This window comes from Cyprinodon tularosa, unplaced genomic scaffold, assembly GCF_016077235.1.
Source record: "Cyprinodon tularosa strain WSP-4 unplaced genomic scaffold, ASM1607723v1 ctg1751, whole genome shotgun sequence".
Classification (NCBI taxonomy): domain Eukaryota; kingdom Metazoa; phylum Chordata; class Actinopteri; order Cyprinodontiformes; family Cyprinodontidae; genus Cyprinodon; species Cyprinodon tularosa.
The window spans coordinates 5,437-25,732 of NW_024038575.1; the positions used below are offsets into that span (position 1 = coordinate 5,437).

Below are 20,296 nucleotides of genomic sequence, written 5' to 3' on the forward strand. Positions count from 1 at the left end.
GATAGATAGATAGATAGATAGATAGATAGATAGATAGATCATGAATAGTACTGCATTTTTAGGAAAGAAAAAAAAAAATCAAACCAAACCTGAAAAATAATGTTTTTTTTCATTATAAATCTTCCTGTGGTCAATTAAAACCTTTTTTTTTTTACTTGAATAGATATTATCTATTTCATGTTTTTTTTTCTATAGTTTGATTTTAGTAAAAGCAGTTAATTATGAAATTCTTACTGATGTTTAATAATGATGATGAATTCATTTCAATAATAATGATGATGACTCTCCTCCTCTGTCTCCTCTCCTCAGGAGAAGATGATCTCCAGGATCCTGCTGCTCATCATCATCAACTCATGTCTCTGTGGTCAGTTTCCATCTTCCCTTTGTTCTAAATCCATCAATAATCAGTGAAAAGTCTGTCAGTGAAGGTAACACTTCAATCCTCCAGCTGCATTTGATCAAGCAGTTTGACTAGAAGAGAATCAAGCAGAGCTCTGACAGCACAGAGACCATCATGAGACAGAAACCTCTAGAGATGGAGTTTAAAGACTCCCATGTTCCAGTTCTCAGTGTGTCTGCTCCTCTCTTTCCCTCTCTGTCTCCTCAGCAGCAACATTTGTAGTGAATGTGACACAGAGCTCCTATCAGGCAGAGGAGAACCACAACATCACTCTGGAGTGGACCTTCACCACCAGACCCAACAGAACCTGGACACAACTGTTTATATTATGTGAACTATTAGCTCCTCCCAATTCCTCTGTCCTCTATCATGTCCATGATGGTGTTGAGGTGTCAAAGTCTCAGGATGAACATTTTTCAGGACGAGTCCAGAGTGACAAAGACGTCCTCAGAGAAGGACGAATCAGACTCCATGTGTCCAGACTGAGGACTGAAGACTCTGGTCTGTATCTCTGTGATGTAAAGACTGATGATGGCTTCAACTCTGGAAGATGTTACCTTAACGTCTCTGGTGAGTTTGAGCTTCAACATCTGAATCAACCAGGGACTTTGTCCATTCTTGGTTTTGTGTTCTTTTGAATGGAACAGCACTAGGGCTCACAAGCACAATAGAACGCAAAAGTACACATATTGACAAATGTCAGTTGACTACAGCAGGACCTCACACCAAACATGCATACAGTGACAGTGGAGAGAAAAAAAGAAACTTCCAGCAGAACCAGGCTCAGTGTGAGCGGCCATCTGCTGAGGCCAACTTGGGTTCAAGGAGACAGAAGCAAAGATACTAATGAAACATAGAGGCATTGATCTATAATTACTCTCTTTGCTAGAAAAGGTAATTGTAAATTAGCTCCATAGGTGGCTCTGTCTGCAAAAGAAACGATTAAGCAGATGAGCTCTGAGCCAGTTTTCACCCTAAAGGGATGAAAGACAGCGGGGGACAGAGCAACCCAACCCAACCCGGTGACGGCAGCCTGGATACCAGCGCGGCCCCGTGCCAGCCTAACCGGGCAGGCGGGGGGAAGTATACCGGACCAGCCCCCGAGCTGATGGTTTGGTTCGGTTGCTCCGTCCCCTGCTGCCTTTCATCCCTTTAGGGTGAAAACTGGCTCAGAGCTCATCTGCTTAATCGTTTCTTTGGCAGACAGAACCACCTATGGAGCAATTAAGCAGATGAGCTCTGAGCCAGTTTTCACCCTAAAGCAGGCATCCCCAAAGTCGGTCCTCGAGGGCCGCAGTCCTGCAGGTTTTAGAGGTTTCTCTGCTCCAGCACAGCTGATTTACATTGATAGCTGATTAACAGGCTTTTGCTGAACTGCAATCATCAGAATCAGCTGTGCTGAAGCAGAGAAACCTCTAAAACCTGCAGGACTGTGGCCCTCGAGGACCGACTTTGGAGATGCCTGCCCTAAAGGGATGAAAGACAGCGGGGGACGAGCAACCAAACCAAACCATCAGCTCGGGGGCTGGTCCGGAAAAGGTAGTTGTAAATTAGCTCCATAGGTGGGCGGCCCCGTGCCAGCCTAACCGGGCAGGTGGGGGGAAGCATACCGGACCAGCCCCCGAGCTGATGGTTTGGTTCGAATGCCTGGTCCGGCTCAGTGGGCAGCCCAGCAGCCCCCCCCAAAAAATTGTCCTCCTTTTAAGAAAGCCAAATCTGGTCACCATAGATATGCTAGCATTGCTATCAACAGCTTTCTGACAAAATAATACTTACAGCTTGCAGTTGTGATGGCCTTACGGTCGGAACAGCCCCTCCTTTCAGTAAAAGTAGTTTAGCAAATCCGGCATTGAAATGTCCAAGATTATGAAAGCTGTCTTCGGTAAAATGCTTAGAGCAAATGAACAGCTGAGCATCAAACTTTGCAGTGATCGTCTGATACACAAAAATAATTCATGTCTTCCGTGTCTTTGGATCCTTGGCAAGTCAGTGAAAATATTCTCCTTTCTCCGTGCAGCCTAGAGCACTGCATTTACGCCAACGTTTCTGGCTCATTGTCAATAGGGAAACTGCCTGCTTTGTAATTCTTGTAGAAGTAAACCCAACTATAGGCTAAACAGCTAAACTGGTGTCTTACATCTACCTTTATTCATGTTCTTGGGCCAGTGAACCAGTGGGCTGGTCTGTATGTTAATTTTGGGGCATGATGAAAGTATAGGCCAGAACCAAATAAGGCAACATTCCTGAATTGACGTCAATTCAGGGCTTCATTTGGATTTGCTTTTTTTATGGTGGAAGTTTAGACTTGCGAGATTTGCAGAGAAAGGAGGTGTCGATGGGGTTTGAACTTCTCTGTCCGTCCTTTTCACCCACTGAGCTATCGGTATTCATCTATGACAATGCAAACTCGGTTTTGCATTTTATGACCCCTTTAAGCGTTGCCTTAAAAGTTGACAGGATGTCTGCCTCACAGACTACAGTAAAACTGGTAGTTGGTTCCACAGGAGAGGAGCCTGATAACTGAAAGATCTGCCTCCCATTCTACTTTTAGAAATTCTAGGAACCACTAGTAAACCTGCAAATAGAAAACAAAGTGCTCTGTTAGGAACATTAGGAAAGATTAGATCTCTGATATAAGATAGAGCTTGGCAATTCAAGGCTTTATATGTGAGAAGGAGGAATTTAAATTCTATTCTGGATTTAACATGAAACCAATGAAGAGAAGTTAGGTGTTGTGGAATAAAAGTATTCAACTGTTCACCCCAGTTAAATAAATGGAAACCGATGGATTTCACTCAGTCAGAACTTTAGTTTGATCTTTGCAAAGAGAGAAAAGTTCATCATACAGCCCTTATTGCTTGATAATCAGCCCTGTTCTGCCTGGGCAGAGTGTGTTCCCCTTACTTACAACAGTGGAAAGTAGTCAGAATCAAAACAAATTATAGACACTTTGGTTAAACAGTAACATGTTATGAATAAACCTTGAGAAAGAATCTGGTTTGTTTTGGGAAGAAGCTATGTACGGTCTACGGCACCCTCACACAGTAGAATTGTGTAGCATTGCAGGCGAAACAGAGTGAGTGAAAACTTTTATAGTGAGTAAATAGGATAAATAATATATGAAATAAGAGAAATCTAAAATTTCTGACAACACTAGGTTAAGCCATTTCTAATTTCCATCTGAAATGTTTAGGATTTCAATGAATCTCCTTCATGGTTTGTTCTTCCAGCAGCTGCTGATGTCTCAGAACCTCAGAGACCGACTGTGGATCCAGAACCAGAAGGTCCAGGAAGAATCGGCCTCTATGTTTCTCTGGCTCTGATAGCAGCAGCAGCAGCAGCTCTGATGGTCAGATTCCTCTTAATTTACTGTTTCAAAGCATCAAACTCGAACTCAATCATTTAACAGAACCCTGAAGGTTCTGAAGCTGCTGTAGGACAGATGTCCTCAGATTGGACTCTTCATTCCTTTGGTGGACAGAGGGTCTCATGGTGGACAGAAAGACGGCAAGGAGTCCAGGTCCAGTTGCTGCAAACCAAGCCCACATCATGACGCCTCCACTGCTGTGTTGACAGCTGCTGTTGGTTCTTTTTTTTTTATTTAATTTTTTTTTTAATATAAAAAAAAAAAAAGCTGCTGTTGGTTCTTATTTGGTGTGTTTGGTTCTCTGGCATTCTGACCAAACATCTGGACTTTGGGTCCATCTTTGATCCAGAAGTCTGTTGGTTCTGATCCAACTGAGCAGACAGATTTGTTTCTGCCTTCAGTGTTTTAGAGAGAAGAGATTTTCTCCTCCAGCTCCTCAGAACCAGCCTTACTTAAAACCATTAAAACCAGTAATCTGCCAAACTGCTGCTTTTCCACAGGTTCTCCCTCTGATGATGATCAGTTCAATCAGTCATTTCATTATGACCTCCTGACTGTGACCCATTCAGACCAGATGAAGGACTTTTTCACTCAATGCTTCTGCAGTTTAGTCTAAATTATTTTCAGTAAAATCAGTTGGTGAAACTTTCACTATAACTCTAACTTTAAACAAGCATTAAAATAAATTATAAAGGCTTTGATACAGAAAATGTCTGAATTCAAGACTGATTCTGGTTCTGGTGTTAATCTGCTGTAAATAAAGCGTTTTTTTTTTTTTACAAATATGTTGCCAAGACTCCAATTGCATATTGAATGTGAAATAAATGTAATCCTTTTCAAGTAATCTATTTTATAGGAATCTATCAGCTTCATAGAGCTGCAGCTTCTGATCATAGTCAAATCAACATTTAGCTCCAGATAAACTTTCAGATCAGCTGCATGTGCATTTTTTTAAGTGGAGAGGGCAGGGCTTTTCACAAATTTGTAGCCAGAGAAGCATAGAGGCTGATTCTTCCTGGACCTTGGGGTTCTGGATCCACAGTCGGTCTCTGAGGTTGGGAGACATCAGCAATACCAGCCCTTAATTCATGTATTTAAATGGTCATTACTATAGAACTTGATTCCATTTGAGTCAAAGCATCAGCAGTGCTCGCTAGCAGGCCACCAGAGCTACTGGCGACCACATTGTAAAAAGTTGTTACAAAATGGAGGCATTCAGATAACGCTCTGTGGTGAGATGGTGTTCCACCCTCTGTGCACCACGTGTAGCAATAAGCAAGCCGTTCATTGGTGGGCGGGGCAGATGGCTTTATAGCTGAGCAGGCCTCTGCGAGGTACATGTGTTGGGATCCTGAGGATTGCCCACCAGAGGGCGCCGAGGATCCTCTTCTGCTTTTTGTTTTCTTTTAGGGACTGGGTTACTGTTGGGATTTGGGGATGTACCACCTTCCACCAGCAGAGTGCGCCGTGGGTCTCCTGGGCTGGAGCCCTCCTGCACACCTGGAGCTCGTCTACTCATCAGGAGACCTGCTCTACATAAGCAGCTGCCAGACCTTCCTTCAACGCCGCAGTGTTGACCTTAGTTTGGTTAGCAACCTGAGCCTCTGATACCTGAAAGAATCTTAAGTTGTCTCACGGGAGAAAACTGGTTCTAACCCTCCTCTGTCTTTGCTCACAGGAAACCTGTCTCAAGCCTGAAGCTCTAGGTGAGCTTAACCTGCCTTCCAGCCCTGGTGAGCCAAACCTGAAGATTCCTATTTGGATTTCCCCTGCTGCTCTCTGTGAAGAGCTGGAAACTCTGATCAAGGTCTGCCATTCAAAGTCAGAAGCTAGACGCTGCAGCTGCTTGAGCACTCTGCTGAACCAACAGTCTCTGGACCCAACGGTTCCCTCTCTCACAAGAGAAGCCTGGACTCCGTCAAGGTAGACTCAGAATTAACTTAAAGGACTCATTAATCATCTGTCTGCCCAGCTAATCAAACTATCATCTCTGCAGACTTCAGTGAATCCAACCCGGACCAGTTCCAGATCCTGTTCATGTTTTTGTGTCAACAATCTTTAATAAACTCTGTTAAACTTTTACCCAGCCTCCGTTGTGTTCTGCATGTGGGTTTGAATTAAAACCATTCATGACAACATGTGTCTTTGTTTCCCCTTCATGTCGGCTGCCTAAGTGGTTGGTGTGCTTGATCCCCTCATCTGAAATCTATTGCTCTGCTGGTGTTGGTGGCTGCAGCTGGAGGTTGTTGCGGCATGCGCCTTCCATCTAGTCCTCACCTGCTGGTCCGTTTTCTCCCTGGTTAGGCTGTGTTTCCACTCCTGGCATCGTCTTGGAGCTGCAGTGCTTTAGACACTCTGCTGTCTTGTTTGACGTGTTTGTTTGGGCCGCTCTCAACAAAACCTGTTGCAGCTTGGACAGGCGGAGCGAGCGAGGCATGACTCCTCTGGCCCCATTGAAAGGCATATGAAATTGGACAATGACAATTAGTTCCACTGTTTGAAGTGCTTGCCTTTTTCTGTTACCGTTTGTTTGCTTATTATTGAAATTATTATTATGTTTTTGCTTTTGTTTTGATTTACTGATTTGTTTCCTTTTGCATTTTATGTTTTGTTAATTTATTTTTTGTAATAATTTAAATTGCGCTTATTTCCTATAATCCATTTTCTTTCCAGGGACTGAGTAGTAGGCCTGAAGCCATGTTTAAACAATAAGAAATATTTTAAAGAAATTGTTTAATAAAATATCGTGGACTATTCTGTGTTCTGGTGCATCTTGTTTAAAAAGTTCTGCCCTTTGCGGGTCACATTTCAATTAAGTGTAAATTAGTATCAATCTGTATAATACTTAATTTAAAATAACATTATTAAAGTTTGAAGAGGTTACACCTATAACGTGCTACAGCAGTAGATGAACAAAATGGTCCTGAGGCAGAATTACACTGAAGACTAGAGGTCAGATCTAATTTTCCTCCCAGAAAAGTACATTCAACATCGATGCAATCAACTTAGATAATTGGACACCATTGAAATCCATAAGTGCTGAAATAACAGTTAGGGAGTTTAATTAAATTCTCAACCCTGAAAATTGAACACTTTAAAATTTTGCTCTGTGGATTAAGGATGAAATATGGAGGAGATGATGCAGATGTTCAGGTCAGGATGTGATTCAATGTGAATGAAGCCACTGAACCACAGATCCTTCAGTAAAGATGTTTAGGATCCTCAGTTAAACAGGTTTAATCTGAACTGAGCAGGGGCGGATCTAGAAAAATATTTATGGGGTGGCAAGAGGGGGGCAGGAATTTTTTAGGGGTGGCAACATATGGCATTTGTTTACACTGAATTTAATCACAGTTATCACAGTTTGGTGAGAATAGTATGTACAGTATTAGTGTTTCATGTGAAACAGTTCATATTAATAATACATCGTACAATGTGATCTCACTTAATAGGAGATAGAAGAATGATAACACTACTTCTAGAGGGGCATTATAACAGGAAAGGTATTAATGGTAAGACACAGGTGCTGAGTTGCAGATGTGTGAGATTGACTGACAGAGAGGCAGCTTTGCAGCATTTGCACAAGAAGAAACTATAGAAAGAAAAAGTTACCCATCAGAGATCTATGGACTGAGCTGTACTACAGTGAGCATAACTACACAGTAGAAATAAATGGGTCAAGGCACCCGAACAAGGTACTGGACATCTATGTAATGTTTACTCTGAACACACATTTACCCCATTTGTTCCTCAGTAACTTGACATACAGCAGTTAAGGCAACATGAAAGGGACATTTCATGCATGTAAATATGCTGTAGATAGAGCTGTATATGGAGGACCAACTCTGCCATATTTGCCTGCCATTATAATATAATTTCTAATTACATTTATTTGTTGATTGTATTTTTGGTGGCAATTAATTGTATGCTTATTTATTTATTGAGCATTTATTTATTTCTGTATTTATTTTTAAATATGGCAGAGTTGGTCCTCCATACTGCTGTATCAACAAATCAACAAAAAGGCGGGTTCTGTATGTTACATCAAAATCTCCACAAATCTGAAAAGAAGCAACATAAAAATACATTTTGCTTGTGAGTAGGTTCATACAGGTAATTTCTGGATAGTTTCATATTATATATACAAAAAAGAAACAACAACACTGCTTCATATTAAGCAGGATTCACACCAGTATCACATTTTTAACTTTACTTTTAACACTTTTGGTTTTATTAAAGGAAATATCAGATTTTCTCAGGTCCTAAAACAAAATGTAGCAGCTCTGTAAAGGCTCAGCAGAGAGCATAACATAAAGTTGACATGACTATAACAGCTGAATGCAGCTATTTCCATGTTGCTCAGCAAAACGCTTCACAGCTTTATTTAGATCCAATGCCTTTGTGCGTTTTGATTTGAGTACAACCAAACGTGATCGTCTCTTTTCTGTCATAGTTGACCGCAAATATGTCTTTATGAGCCTGAAACGTCAGGCCTAACTAATATCATAGATAGAGAAAAAACGTTCTGCAACCTGATTTTTATCATCTGAAAATCAGCATTGCAGCTATGTTAGCAACATTGAGCTTTCATTATGATCTCATTTCTCGATAGATAGTTAATCAATTTTTACCTGTTTCATCCCGTTTCTCCTGAGCTTGGTTCTGAGCTTCTTCTCTAACTGTTTCCATGATCTGGGTCTGCAGAGGAAGAGGAACCAGCAGAACCTTCATCACCTCCTCATTTCACCTAAACTGATTAAAGATGTGTTTCTGTTAGAGGTCGGAGACTACAGGTTCTAAGAGGGAACCAGATCTGAGAACCTTAGAACCTGAGGTCCACCAGACTGTTGGCGTCTAGATGACAGGAGAACAGATCTGTTTGTCTTTTCTATCTATTGTTTTTGTCTTAAACCATCAGAAGCTGATGCTTATTCTGTTATTAGTTTATGGCTGGGTTTATTTTCTGAACTTTGCTTATTTTATTCAGATAAATTCTCTCCAGGCACCAAAACTAATTTGTTCATCTTTAGAATAAAAATAATGAATGATCCACATAAATGCTTAGAAATGCAGTCACTAAACTTACATTGCTGAGGCTCTCTGCACTGTGAGGAAGGATTATAACTGCTGATCTACTGAGCTGCTCCGGAAGCAAAGATAAAAATGCTTCTGCTTTTTAACAAAAGGAGGAAGTTTTCAGTTTTAACAAAATGAGGAAGTTTTCAGCTGCCATGATAAACGTATTTCAAAAGGGAGTTGAGGAGACTTATAAGGTTAACTGAGCATGAGGTTATCTAACTAATTCCTTTGTAGGTATGATCTATTATTTGTATTATATGGGTTAACAGTAAGTAACAGAAATTGTTATAAGTTAATATTTATTTAGCAGCATTTCAATCTAAAATAGAAATTTACACATTTATTGCTGTAACTTTGTGTTTCTTCATATCTGTCCAGTGTGATCTAATAGATGGAAACAGACCTTCTGGACTCAACAGACAGACTGATCTGAGCTGCTATTAAAGCTGGAACAGCTGATGGACTTTATTACTGTGATCACAGCTCTTTATCTGCTCCATTGGTTCTGATGCTTCTATTATGTTAATAAATCCATATTTATTCACGTCAGAAAAATGATTCACAGAAGAAACTATCAAACATGAGCTTCCAATGTTTTAAACGCCTTTATTTCATAACGTTCAAATAAATATTAAATAAATATAATAAATACAAACAAAATACATTTTGCAGCTTAAAATTTTAAATCTTGCTGCCATTTGATAATATTAAGTCAAAAAGGATTTTTATTTTGAAACTGATGGTTAAAATTGGTAAAACTGAAATCCCTCTTTTAAAATATCTAAAAGTGTTTTTATGGAGCGCCATCTGGTGGTGATTCAATGAACTGTGTTCCTCTGCAGCTGAAGGTCTGATCCTGTAACATAAGGAACATCTGGCTGATTGGATCGGTTCCCATTGATTGGTTCTGTTCTAATGTTCTCCTTCAGAACCTCATCAGAACCTCTTCATTTCTGTATCAAATGGTGAAGAAGCAGCAGTGGATTTATTGATGGATTTATTCTTAGTTTTTAACAGATTTATTTCCTCTCCCATGACCTGGACTGATGTTTCTAACTTTAGCACAAGGGCGTAGGTTTCATTTCAGCTTCTGCAAAAAGCTTGCAAAAATATGCATGCTCTTTTTTATGCTTAAAGTGAGCATCAGGGCACATTTCTTTTAAAGATAAAAGCAGCATTTCTTGCTACATTTATACTAATTTTATAAGCACTACACACACTAGATGCTGTTTATCAATGTTTGAAGCATCATCAGCTCTGATAAATGTGGAATTAGGAGAGAATTTTTTCCACTTTGAAAGGGGTTCCATTTAAACTTATCGGCGACTAAGACAGAAAGTGAATTTCTGTCTATATAACCAAATATAGTCTAAATATGTCTGTTGGATTTATTCTGTATTTTCTTTTGAGGATATAGAATTGTGCAGAGGTAAACAGAGTTAAAACCCACTCTTATCTATTTTATGCTCTCTCTGTATCATGAATTACAACAAAAAAAATATATTAAAGGGACGGCAAATAAATGTATTGTATCTACAGTACATGTGTAAAGGAACTAGAACAGGAACTTAGAATGAGTATTTAAAATATAACTTCACTATAATAGCTGTATATCTGGGCTCTAGTCACCCCTACTGTCTGATATTTATATTATATATTAATAATTAAATTTACTCTTTAATTTGTAATTAAAATCATTTAGACATCATCTGAAGCACTGAAGGGCCAGCTGCTGAACCTTCAAGCTGTCCTGCATCATTATTACTGGATATCTGTGTTTCCTATAATCATATAATGTTTCTATTATAAAAGTACATTTTTGATATTAAAGGATTAAATGTAACAAAACCTTTTATCATCATCCTATATTGCGTACTGTCTGACTGTTAAAATAGCTCCTTATGTCTATTTTCTTTTTAGTGGCATCATCTACAAAGCACAAAACTAAGTTATTCAAATATAAAATCACTTTTAACAATTATAAAAGACAATATAACACTATCTTATCTGTAATGTAATAATATCCAAGATAAACAGCCAGATTAAAGCATTTTTACCAGATGCTAATGTCTGTACTAATTTACTTATAAACTGTTGGGATATCATGTAAAATAAAATCAATATAAATAATGTTCCTCTGTTTGTCTTTATCCTTTTTCTAGAAGTAGAAATAGTAAATTAAATAGCTTTATCATTATATGGAACCCTAGTTAAGCTTTACAAACTAGAACTAGCAGATGTTTAGGCACTATCTCATATTGTTATAACCTATAAAAAAAAACAACCTGCTATTTATAGCTGAACTCCCTCAAAGGGTCGTCAAAAATGAAAAAAGTTAAATTAATAGTAAGCAAAGAAGTATTGGAAAAAGGGAAAGCCTCACATTTTCTTTTTCAGTCGGCTGTGGCTAAGAATCTGAATTTTTCATAGCTTAGCTCAGATCTCCTGTCTGACTCAGAATGCTTAGTTTTATAAACGAAAAAAAAAGTTTTTGTTGATATTATACTTCAAAATTAAATAAAAGTTTCTGCGAGATGCTAATGTTGGTTCCACAAATCAAAACACTCTCTTGCTTCTTAACAGAACTGCAATCAGATGCGTTCACCTGTTTTTGTGTAGATATATATATATTTTTTAATTGAGAATAGTTTCATAGCTTAATATTAATTGTAGTGACCACAAATATATATTTTATATAATAAAATTAATAATTTTGCGCTCAAAGCAGAAATCTGCTTCCTGGTCTGTTGAAGAACCAATAGTTTGCATCCAATCTTTTAAATAAACAGTGTTAGTTTTTTAAATATATAAGAATTATGCTCTAATTTGTAGTTACTGATCTGTTTTTACTATATCTTAATTTGACAAACCGGATTTTCTCATCGTTCTTTTCCCTGTTTGGTGCGATTGCAATAGCGGATCTTGACCTGGCCGGACCGAAGCAGATCCTGAACATTTAGAGAATGTTTTTTCATGATCTGGCCTGTTTGCTCCTCCTTAATTAATCATTCCTTTCACCTGTCCTTTTCCCTCCCTGCCTCAATTAGAATTTATTCCCCTCACCTGTTTCCTCTTGGCTATATTCAGTTCAGCCTGAGCATTCAGTGCCAGATCATTAACTGTTTTTCTGTTAGCCTGTCTGTTCAGTTTATTTCCTTGGTTCATGTCCTGGATCCTGGCAGCCAGTGGAAAGATGGTTTTGTGTCTGTCTCGTCTCCTAATCGTCCACTGTTCCTCCCCCGCTGAGTCCTCTGGGTTTTTGGCTCTATATGCGGGGAGGTTCAGTCTTTATCCAGTAAGCCTGGCTCCAGGGAGGAGACCAGTTTAAAGGTCCTGCATCAAGTTCTGGTTCCACGTCCTGTCTGGGCTACCCTCTTCCACTAAGCCTGCTCATCTGCACCTGATCCTGTTAGACTCTGAACCCTCCTGGAAGCCTGTGGATGCCTGGAAGTCTGGATCCTGCCTCCTGTTTCTGTTCCTGCCTGATCTGGATCCTGTCCCTGTCTGTTCTGGATCCCTGACCAGGATCAGCTTCCAGCATGTCCTCTGGGACTGCAGCACTTGGGGACATCCTAGGACTGCAGTGTCCGCAAGCCACAGCTCCACTTTAGTTTTTGTTAATTTAATAAACCTTTTTGAACTTTCTTACTGACTGTCTCTCCTTGAATACTGGGTCCATCTGTCTTCGGTTCATGACGTGTTTGGCTCAACCTGCTGCTGTGAAGCAGGATTCTCCACCATGAACAGAATCAAAAATAAATATGGATCCAGGCTCAAAATGAGCACCTTGATATGTGCTTGAGAATGGCTTAGTCTCCATTCAAACCCAGGTTTAAAGCCTTGCAGGGCAGCATAAAGCCCACTGCTCTCATTAAGCCAGAAAAAAGAAAGAAAATAACAACCGGTCGCTTCAGGTGTTTTATAAAATATGTGAATCAGGAAATTGTCTGTATACCAAACTATTGTTGTTCTCTACTTTAAAAAAAACACTTTAGATTCTAAAATAAAATAAAAAATTACAATTTTTTTTTTTGATTAAAAAATTCAATGTAGAGTTAAATTCTGTTTAAAGTAACAGATAATTAAAAATGTCTCCAGACCTTTGCTGGTTGATGATTTTCTTTATTCTGTCCCGCTGAGTTTTAATTGGTTACCCCTGATATAAGGGTTGGGGATGACGAGCCTGCAGTTACAGGATTTAAAGGCTTCTGTTAGGTTTTTGTATTTAGCTAAAAATAAGCCCAAACACAACTTTGAACGCCACACATTTATTCAGTGATTTCATATTGCTGAGAATGCAACAGTAACAAAATAAAAATATTATAATATACAGATAGACTGGTTCCTTTAAGTGGCTCTTTTGTAATGGCTCAGAAACATCAGCAACATTAATAACAAATAAAAACAGGAAAAAAACTGAAATGTTTTGCTTTTTCTTAAACTAGCAAAGAACAGACTATTTAAACACCTACTACTTTTGTCAAACTTATTGCATTACAATACTAATTTTCAAGGCTACTTACTTTTATTTGTTGAAAAAGCTCTGTATGTCTGACGATGTTTTTGGTGGCATCTTTTTTTAAACCAACCCGTCTACTACTTGTTTATACGAAATCAAACCTGAAGTAGCTGCTGGTTAATATTAATGATGCTACTGTGTCTCTCTCCTCCAATCCCGTAGCTACTGATGACGCGGTGAATATCGACAGCCAATCATGTTCTATCATAAAGTGACAGACGTGGAGCCATGGACATAGGATCCAATGATGTTCTATCAGTAGGCGGGACTCAGGAGCAGCGGGATAGCGAGACAGAAACACTGAGTGAAAACTCTCAGACACACACAGTCCTGAGGTTACTGTTGTTGGCTAAAGTAAATGAGCTGAACACAAATGTACTAATTAATGGTGGAGGACTGTCCCCACCCATTTCAAAGTTGGTGGGGACATGTCCACACCAGTCCTTCAGAAAGTTACGCCAGTGACCAGGGGGCCAGTAAGGGGGGCAGCGTGGTTTTATGGGGACACAGAAAAGCATGACATAAAAAACAGGGCAAGAGATTCAAATATATTAAGAGAGCTGCATGAAGTGAAATTTCCTCTTACTTAGGTTAAATAAAAATTCTATTTCTTATGAGGTCAATATACATTCATAATTAATGAATTTTAAATATTTTTCATTTAAGTTAAAATGACCGTTTTCTATAAAATTTAGATTAGAATTCAAGAAAAACTGTTAAATTAGTCTGTAAAAATTAGAGCATTTGTTTCTATTTGATGTGAGAAATCTAATACATGCAGGTAAAGTGGAACTTGATGAGTGGGTGGGAAAACTGCTGATCTAGAATCTGATTATAAATGTGTTTGTTTATTTTTTTGTTAGAGGTCAGAGTGTCCTGGTTTTAAGGAAATATCTACAGTACTAATGGAAAACTGTTTATTCAAAGTTGGTTTTTTGCCCAAGAGTCAAACTTAGGAGGATGAAGAGAAACAAGAGAATGAGGAAGCAAAGCATCCTAAACCTCATTTTAAGTTCACTTGTTTTTAAAACACTGAAGCCTGCATGACCCACTGAGATCTGATAATTCATCACGATCTCCTCCTCTGAGAGGGAGGAGCTGCTGTCTCTGCTAACAGCAACTAGTTGCTCTGATGTTGCTCATGTTACTCAGATTAATCCTTTATCTCAGAGACGTTGTAGCAGAGAGACTGAGGTGTTTAATGATCATCCTCTGTGTCATGGAGCTGCAGGAAAAGAAGAAGAGAAACTGAGTAAGTTTATGATGATTTCTGTTAGTTCCTTTGGCTGAAATTCAAAGTTGGTTTAATTAGAAAACTTTTTATTTTTCCAACAATGTGTTGGAACAATCTGTGTGTATCCACCTGTAGCACAGCTCAGTGTATCTATAACAATGACTTTGAATCTATAAACAGTTTATTAAGAGTTTATTGAATGATCAAGAGGTTCAGTGATATTAATCTGATCCTCCCTACAATCAATATAAAGCAGGATGATTTAATCCAGGTTCCTCTGATGGTTGGAGTTCTAGTGTGGATGAATGTGGATCTAGTGGAAAGAGCTTTGAATGATCGACATGATTAGAAAATTCAGTCCATTTAGCATTTATAGTCTCAGCAGATCAGATCAATTTACTATCAACACTTTTTAATCTTTTAGGCCTGGTGTCTATTTCTGGGTATCTAGAATATTAAAGAACTAAAGTTGATTGAAAGGATCATGAAGGTTTAACAGCAAAGGCAGAGATAGATTTAGTTGGATTGAGATTAAAATGTCTTGTTGGATGATATTGATTCTGATCTCTGCTCTGTTCCAGATTCAAACCTGCAGTAAACACAGATCTCTATCAGAACCATCAGAGGAACTGAAGGTAATGAAGGTTGAAGGTCAGACTGTAGATGATCCTTGTTGTCTGTCAGTGATGTTGGAGCTGATGTGTTGCTGACTCTCCTCCTCTGTCTCCTCTGAGGGAGAAGATGATCTCCAGGATCCTGCTGCTCATCATCATCAACTCATGTCTCTGTGGTCAGTTTCCATCTTCTCTTTGTTCTAAATCCATCAATAATCAGTGAAAAGTCTGTCAGTGAAGGTAACACTTCAATCCTCCAGCTGCATTTGATCAAGCAGTTTGACTAGAAGAGAATCAAGCAGAGCTCTGACAGCACAGAGACCATCATGAGACAGAAACCTCTAGAGATGGAGTTTAAAGACTCCCATGTTCCAGTTCTCAGTGTGTCTGCTCCTCTCTTTCCCTCTCTGTCTCCTCAGCAGCAACATTTGTAGTGAATGTGACACAGAGCTCCTATCAGGCAGAGGAGAACCACAACATCACTCTGGAGTGGACCTTCACCACCAGACCCAGCAGCACCTGGACACAACTGTTTATCCTCTGTGAACTATTAGCTCCTCCCAGAGCCTCAGTCCTCTATCATGTCCATGATGGTGTTGAGGTGTCAAAGTCTCAGGATGAACAGTTTTCAGGACGAGTCCAGAGTGACAAAGACGTCCTCAGAGAAGGACCAATCAGACTCCATGTGTCCAGACTGAGGACTGAAGACTCTGGTCTGTATCTCTGTGATGTCAAGACTGATGATGGCTTCAACTCTGGAAGATGTTACCTTAACGTCTCTGGTGAGTTTATGCTTTAGCATCTGAATGTTTAAAACACAATATTTCTGAATATTATTAAATATTTACATTTTTGTTTTTCTCATAAATTCTCTCTGTTTCTGTTGGTTTTTGTTCATTCTGAATATTTTGACTCTGGTTTAGTTTGAGGAAAATCAGACTGAGGGAAGAATCCTAACTGGGTTTCACTCAGAGAGTCGGAGATGAAAAGCCTCCATGTTACTGTGGGTTTCTGAGCAGAACCGACCCTGTTTATCCAACAGGTTCCAACAGAACCAAGTGTCTCTGTTGTTGTTTAGATGTTTTCATCTTTTTTTAATACTTTCTCATTACATTTTTTTGTCCTGCAGGTTTCTCTAAAACTCAAAGTTATAAAATCTGAAAACAAACCAAAACCAGATCAAATGTTAAGGAACAGTTTCTCTGACAGCAGATTAGGAATATTTTCTCATTCTCACTGACATTCAATTGATCTAAGGCAGGCATCCCCAAACTCGGTCCTCAAGGCCCCCTGTCCTGCAGGTTTTAGAGGTTTCCTTGCTCCAGCACAGCTGATTTTAATTGAAACCTGATTAACAGGCTTTTGGTCTACTGCAATCATTATAACCAGCTGTGCTGAAGCCTGCAGGACAGGGGGCCTTGAGGACAGAGTTTGGGGATGCCTGATCTAAGGGAAACCTGCTGATTGCAGCTGGTCAATGACTAAACCAATCCCTCAGACCAAACATGCTTGTAGTGACAGTGGAGAGAAAAACTTCCTTTTAACAATAAGAAACCTCCAGCAGAACCAGGCTCAGTGTGAGCGGCCATCTGCTGAGGCCGACTGGGGTTTAAGGAGATAGAAGCAGGAGTACAAATGAAACATAGAGACATTGATGTACGATTACCTTCTTTGTTAGACAAGGTATTTGTAAGTTAGCCCCCTAGATGGCTCTATTTGGCAAAGAAATGGCTAAGCAGATGAGCTCTTGGTCAGTTTTTTTCTTAAAGGGATGAAAGGGAGGACATACAAGTAGTCACAGTAAAGCTGTGCCTATAGCTATTTATAGAAAACCAACAGGACTACACTGAATAAACAGGCCCCACTCCAACATCTTTAAACAAAGGTGATTATAGCAGCAGCACAGCTGATTCTTCTCTCTGGGATGGAGTCACAGCCAAACAGGAAGAGACGAGATAAAGCTTCTACAGTGAGAAAAACAGAGAGTACAGAACCTTATGGGTTTCACTAACCCTATGTCCTCCAGCAGTCTAAGCCTAAAGCAGCATAAAGTAGCAGCTATTTAAAATGTTCCTTCCCAGTCAAACACCAGCTGAATGTCAGAAAACTTCCAGCCGCTGGAGTGACCCCCTCCTTCTCCTGGGCGTGTATATATATTTAATCAGACTTCACCCTTTCACTGAATTACAGGGTCTGAACAGGAGATGGCACTTCTCTTTAGATCTTAATATCCACAAATCCTGACAGAATACTTTAGTTCAAAGATTGATGTTTTAAAAAGGAATCTTAGGGGACCAGCCAAGGGCCCATCAAGGAAAGTGGGGACATTTTGAATGACTACTACTGTACATAGAGATAGATCATTATAACCTGAGCAACTCTAACTATAAGCTTTATTAAATAGGAAAGTCTTCAGCATTGCCCTAAAAGCAGACAGGGTGTCTGTCTCACAGACTAAAACTGGTAGTTGGTTCCACAGGAGAGGAGCCTGATAACTAAAAGATCTGCTTCCCATTCTACTTTAGAAATTCTAGGAAACCTGCAGAGTGAGAGCAAAGTGCTCTGTTAGGAACATAAGGAACAATTTTAATTTCCATCTGAAATGTTCAGGATTTCCCTGAATCTCCTTCATGTTTTGTTCTTCCAGCAGCTGCTGATGTCTCAGAACCTCAGAGACCGACTGTGGATCCAGAACCAGAAGGTCCAGGAAGGATGGGCCTCTATGTTTCTCTGGTTCTGACAGCAGCAGCAGCTCTGATGGTCAAACTGCTCCTAATTTACTGTTTCAAAGCTTCAAACTCAGGCGTTTAACAGAACCCTGAAGGTTCTGAAGCTGCTGTAGGACCGATGTCCTCACATTGGAGTCTTAATTTCTTTGGTGGACAGAGGGTCTCATGGTGGACAGAAAGACAGCAAGGAGTCCAGGTCCAGTTGCTGCAAACCAAGCCCACATCATGACGTCTCCATCTCCATGCTGACAGCTGCTGTTGGTTCTTATTTGGTGTGTTTGGTTCTCTCTTCATTCTGACCAAACATCTGGACTTTGGGTCCATCTTTGTTCCAGAAGTCTGTTGGTTCTGATCCAACTGAGCAGACCGACGTGTTTCTGCCTTCAGTGTTTTAGAGAGAAGAGATTTTCTCCTCCAGCTCCTCAGAACCAGCCTTACTTAAAACCATTAAAACCAGTAATCTGCCAAAGTGCTGCTTTTCCACAGGTTCTCCCTCTGATGATGATCAGTTCAATCAGTCATTTCATTATGACCTCCTGACTGTGACCCATTCAGACCAGATGAAGGACTTTTTCACTCAATGCTTCTGCACTTTGGCCTAAATTCTGTTCAGTAAAATCAGTTGGTGAAACTTTTACTATAACTCTAACAATAAACAAGAACTTAAGGATTTTATAAAAGCTTTGATACAGAAAATGTTTGAATTCAAGACTGAATCTGTTTCTGGTGTTAATCTGCTTTAAATAAAGCAGTTTTTATATAAAGATGTTGTCAGGACTCTGATTGCATGTTTAATGTCAAGTAAAGGTTATTTTTAATACATTTATTTATAGGCATTAATGTGTTTTTATGGTTCTACTTTTTACATGATTGTATTTCATAAATATATGATCAGGTAATTAATGATCTACTGTTAGATTATATTTCTTTCTATACTATTAAAGTGGAGGCTTTATATAAGCCATTTGGCCCTCTGAATCTTCCTGCTCTAGTTTCTTTGTGTTGTTATAAATTTTAATTTGTCTAAAAATAAACTAAACTATTTTAATTCTGGATGTTTCATGGAGCTAATATCAGCTGTAGCTATGAACTCTGAACAGACTGAATAAAGAGTAAAATCCTCCTGATCAACCAGCAGTTAAACATGATTCCCACAGTTTAATAACCTCAACTGTCTTTCTGTTCGTCCATCTTTTAATCATCATTATTTATTCAAACTCCTGCATCTGTTTCTGCTGCAGGTCTTCCAGTCTTTCATTAATGTAGCTGAGGAGACTCATTAGGTTAACTCTGCATCAGGCTATCTAACTGATTTCTTTATAGATATGAATTATTATTTGTATTATGTGGGTTAACAGTAACAGAAATTGTTACTAGTTAATTATTTATTTTGCAGCATTTCCCTCTAAAAATAGGATAAATTCAGGCATTTATTGCTGTAACTTTGTGTTTCTATATATCTGTCCAGGTTGATCTAATAGATGGAAACAGACCTTCTGGACTCAACAGACAGACTGATCTGAGCTGCTATTAAAGCTGGAACAGCTGATGGACTTTATTACTGTGATCACAGCTCTTTATCTGCTCCATTGGTTCTGATGCTTCTATTCTGTTAATAAATCCAGATTTATTCACATCGTCAGAAAAATGATTCACAGTAGAAACTTCAAACATCAAACATGAGCTTAAGATGTTTTAAACACTTTTATTTTGCAAAATTCAAGTTAAAACACTTAAGTCTCTAGATTAAAGATTTGAATAATTTAAATTGAATATTAAGACAATTTTTATTTTAAGTCTGATGGTTAAATCTGGTCAGACTGAAATCCTTTTAAAATATCTGAAAGTGTTTTTATTGGAGCGCCATCTGGTGGTGATTTAATGAACTGTGTTCTTCTGCAGCTGAAGGTCTGATCCTGTAACATGAGGAACATTTGGCTGATTGGATCAGTTCCCTTTGATTGGTTCTGTTCTAATGTTCTCCTTCAGAACCTCATCAGAACCTCTTCATTTCTGAATCTAATAGTGAAGAAGCAGCAGTGGATTTATTAATATATGTGGCTTTAGTTCTTAATAAATATTTATTTCCACTCCCCTGACGTGGACTAATGTTTTCTAACTTTAGCAGATAAACTTCTGGGGTTTCTCCTCCATATTTTCAGTCCAGCTGCTGTTCATGTTACAGTTAGAGAGAATATTATCAGATCAAGCAGAACTCAGGGTCCAAACTCTACCAGGGATCATTTACCAGAGAGAAAGATGTTGATGTTTCCATTCTATTGGTTATATTGTGGTTTTAGTGAATTCCACCACTAGAGGGGGCTGTGGCCCTACTCTCTGTCCCAGCAATCAGT

At 39.1% G+C, this 20,296-nt stretch overlaps 1 protein-coding gene across 15 annotated transcripts; it reads left to right on the forward strand.

Annotated features, from left to right (window-relative positions):
* The first annotated feature begins 245 nt into the window (after nucleotides 1-245).
* Nucleotides 246-19,548, forward strand: LOC119781333. Of its 15 annotated transcripts, none has more exons than XM_038281770.1 (5): nucleotides 246-364; nucleotides 608-970; nucleotides 15,335-15,389; nucleotides 15,633-15,995; nucleotides 19,411-19,548. In XM_038281770.1, the coding sequence occupies exons 2-5, from the start codon at nucleotides 929-931 to the stop codon at nucleotides 19,413-19,415; spliced, it is 465 nt and encodes a 154-aa protein (XP_038137698.1). In that variant the 5' UTR covers nucleotides 246-364; nucleotides 608-928; the 3' UTR covers nucleotides 19,416-19,548. The 15 variants fall into 15 exon arrangements, with proteins under 15 accessions (XP_038137698.1, XP_038137683.1, XP_038137685.1 ...); XM_038281755.1 differs by lacking the exon at nucleotides 19,411-19,548 and adding an exon at nucleotides 17,861-18,585; XM_038281757.1 differs by lacking the exon at nucleotides 19,411-19,548 and adding an exon at nucleotides 17,864-18,585.
* The last annotated feature ends 748 nt before the right edge of the window (nucleotides 19,549-20,296 follow it).

What these genes read in the sequence shown, in the direction of transcription:
- LOC119781333 (XM_038281755.1), top strand. Translation starts at nt 929, where the DNA reads ATGATGGCTTCAACTCTGGAAGATGTTACCTTAACGTCTCTG. An exon ending in ATGTTACCTTAACGTCTCTG is followed by an intron (nt 971 to 15,334) that starts GTGAGTTTGAGC and finishes TCTCCTCTGAGG; the next exon opens with GAGAAGATGATCTCCAGGAT. An exon ending in CATCAACTCATGTCTCTGTG is followed by an intron (nt 15,390 to 15,632) that starts GTCAGTTTCCAT and finishes CTGTCTCCTCAG; the next exon opens with CAGCAACATTTGTAGTGAAT.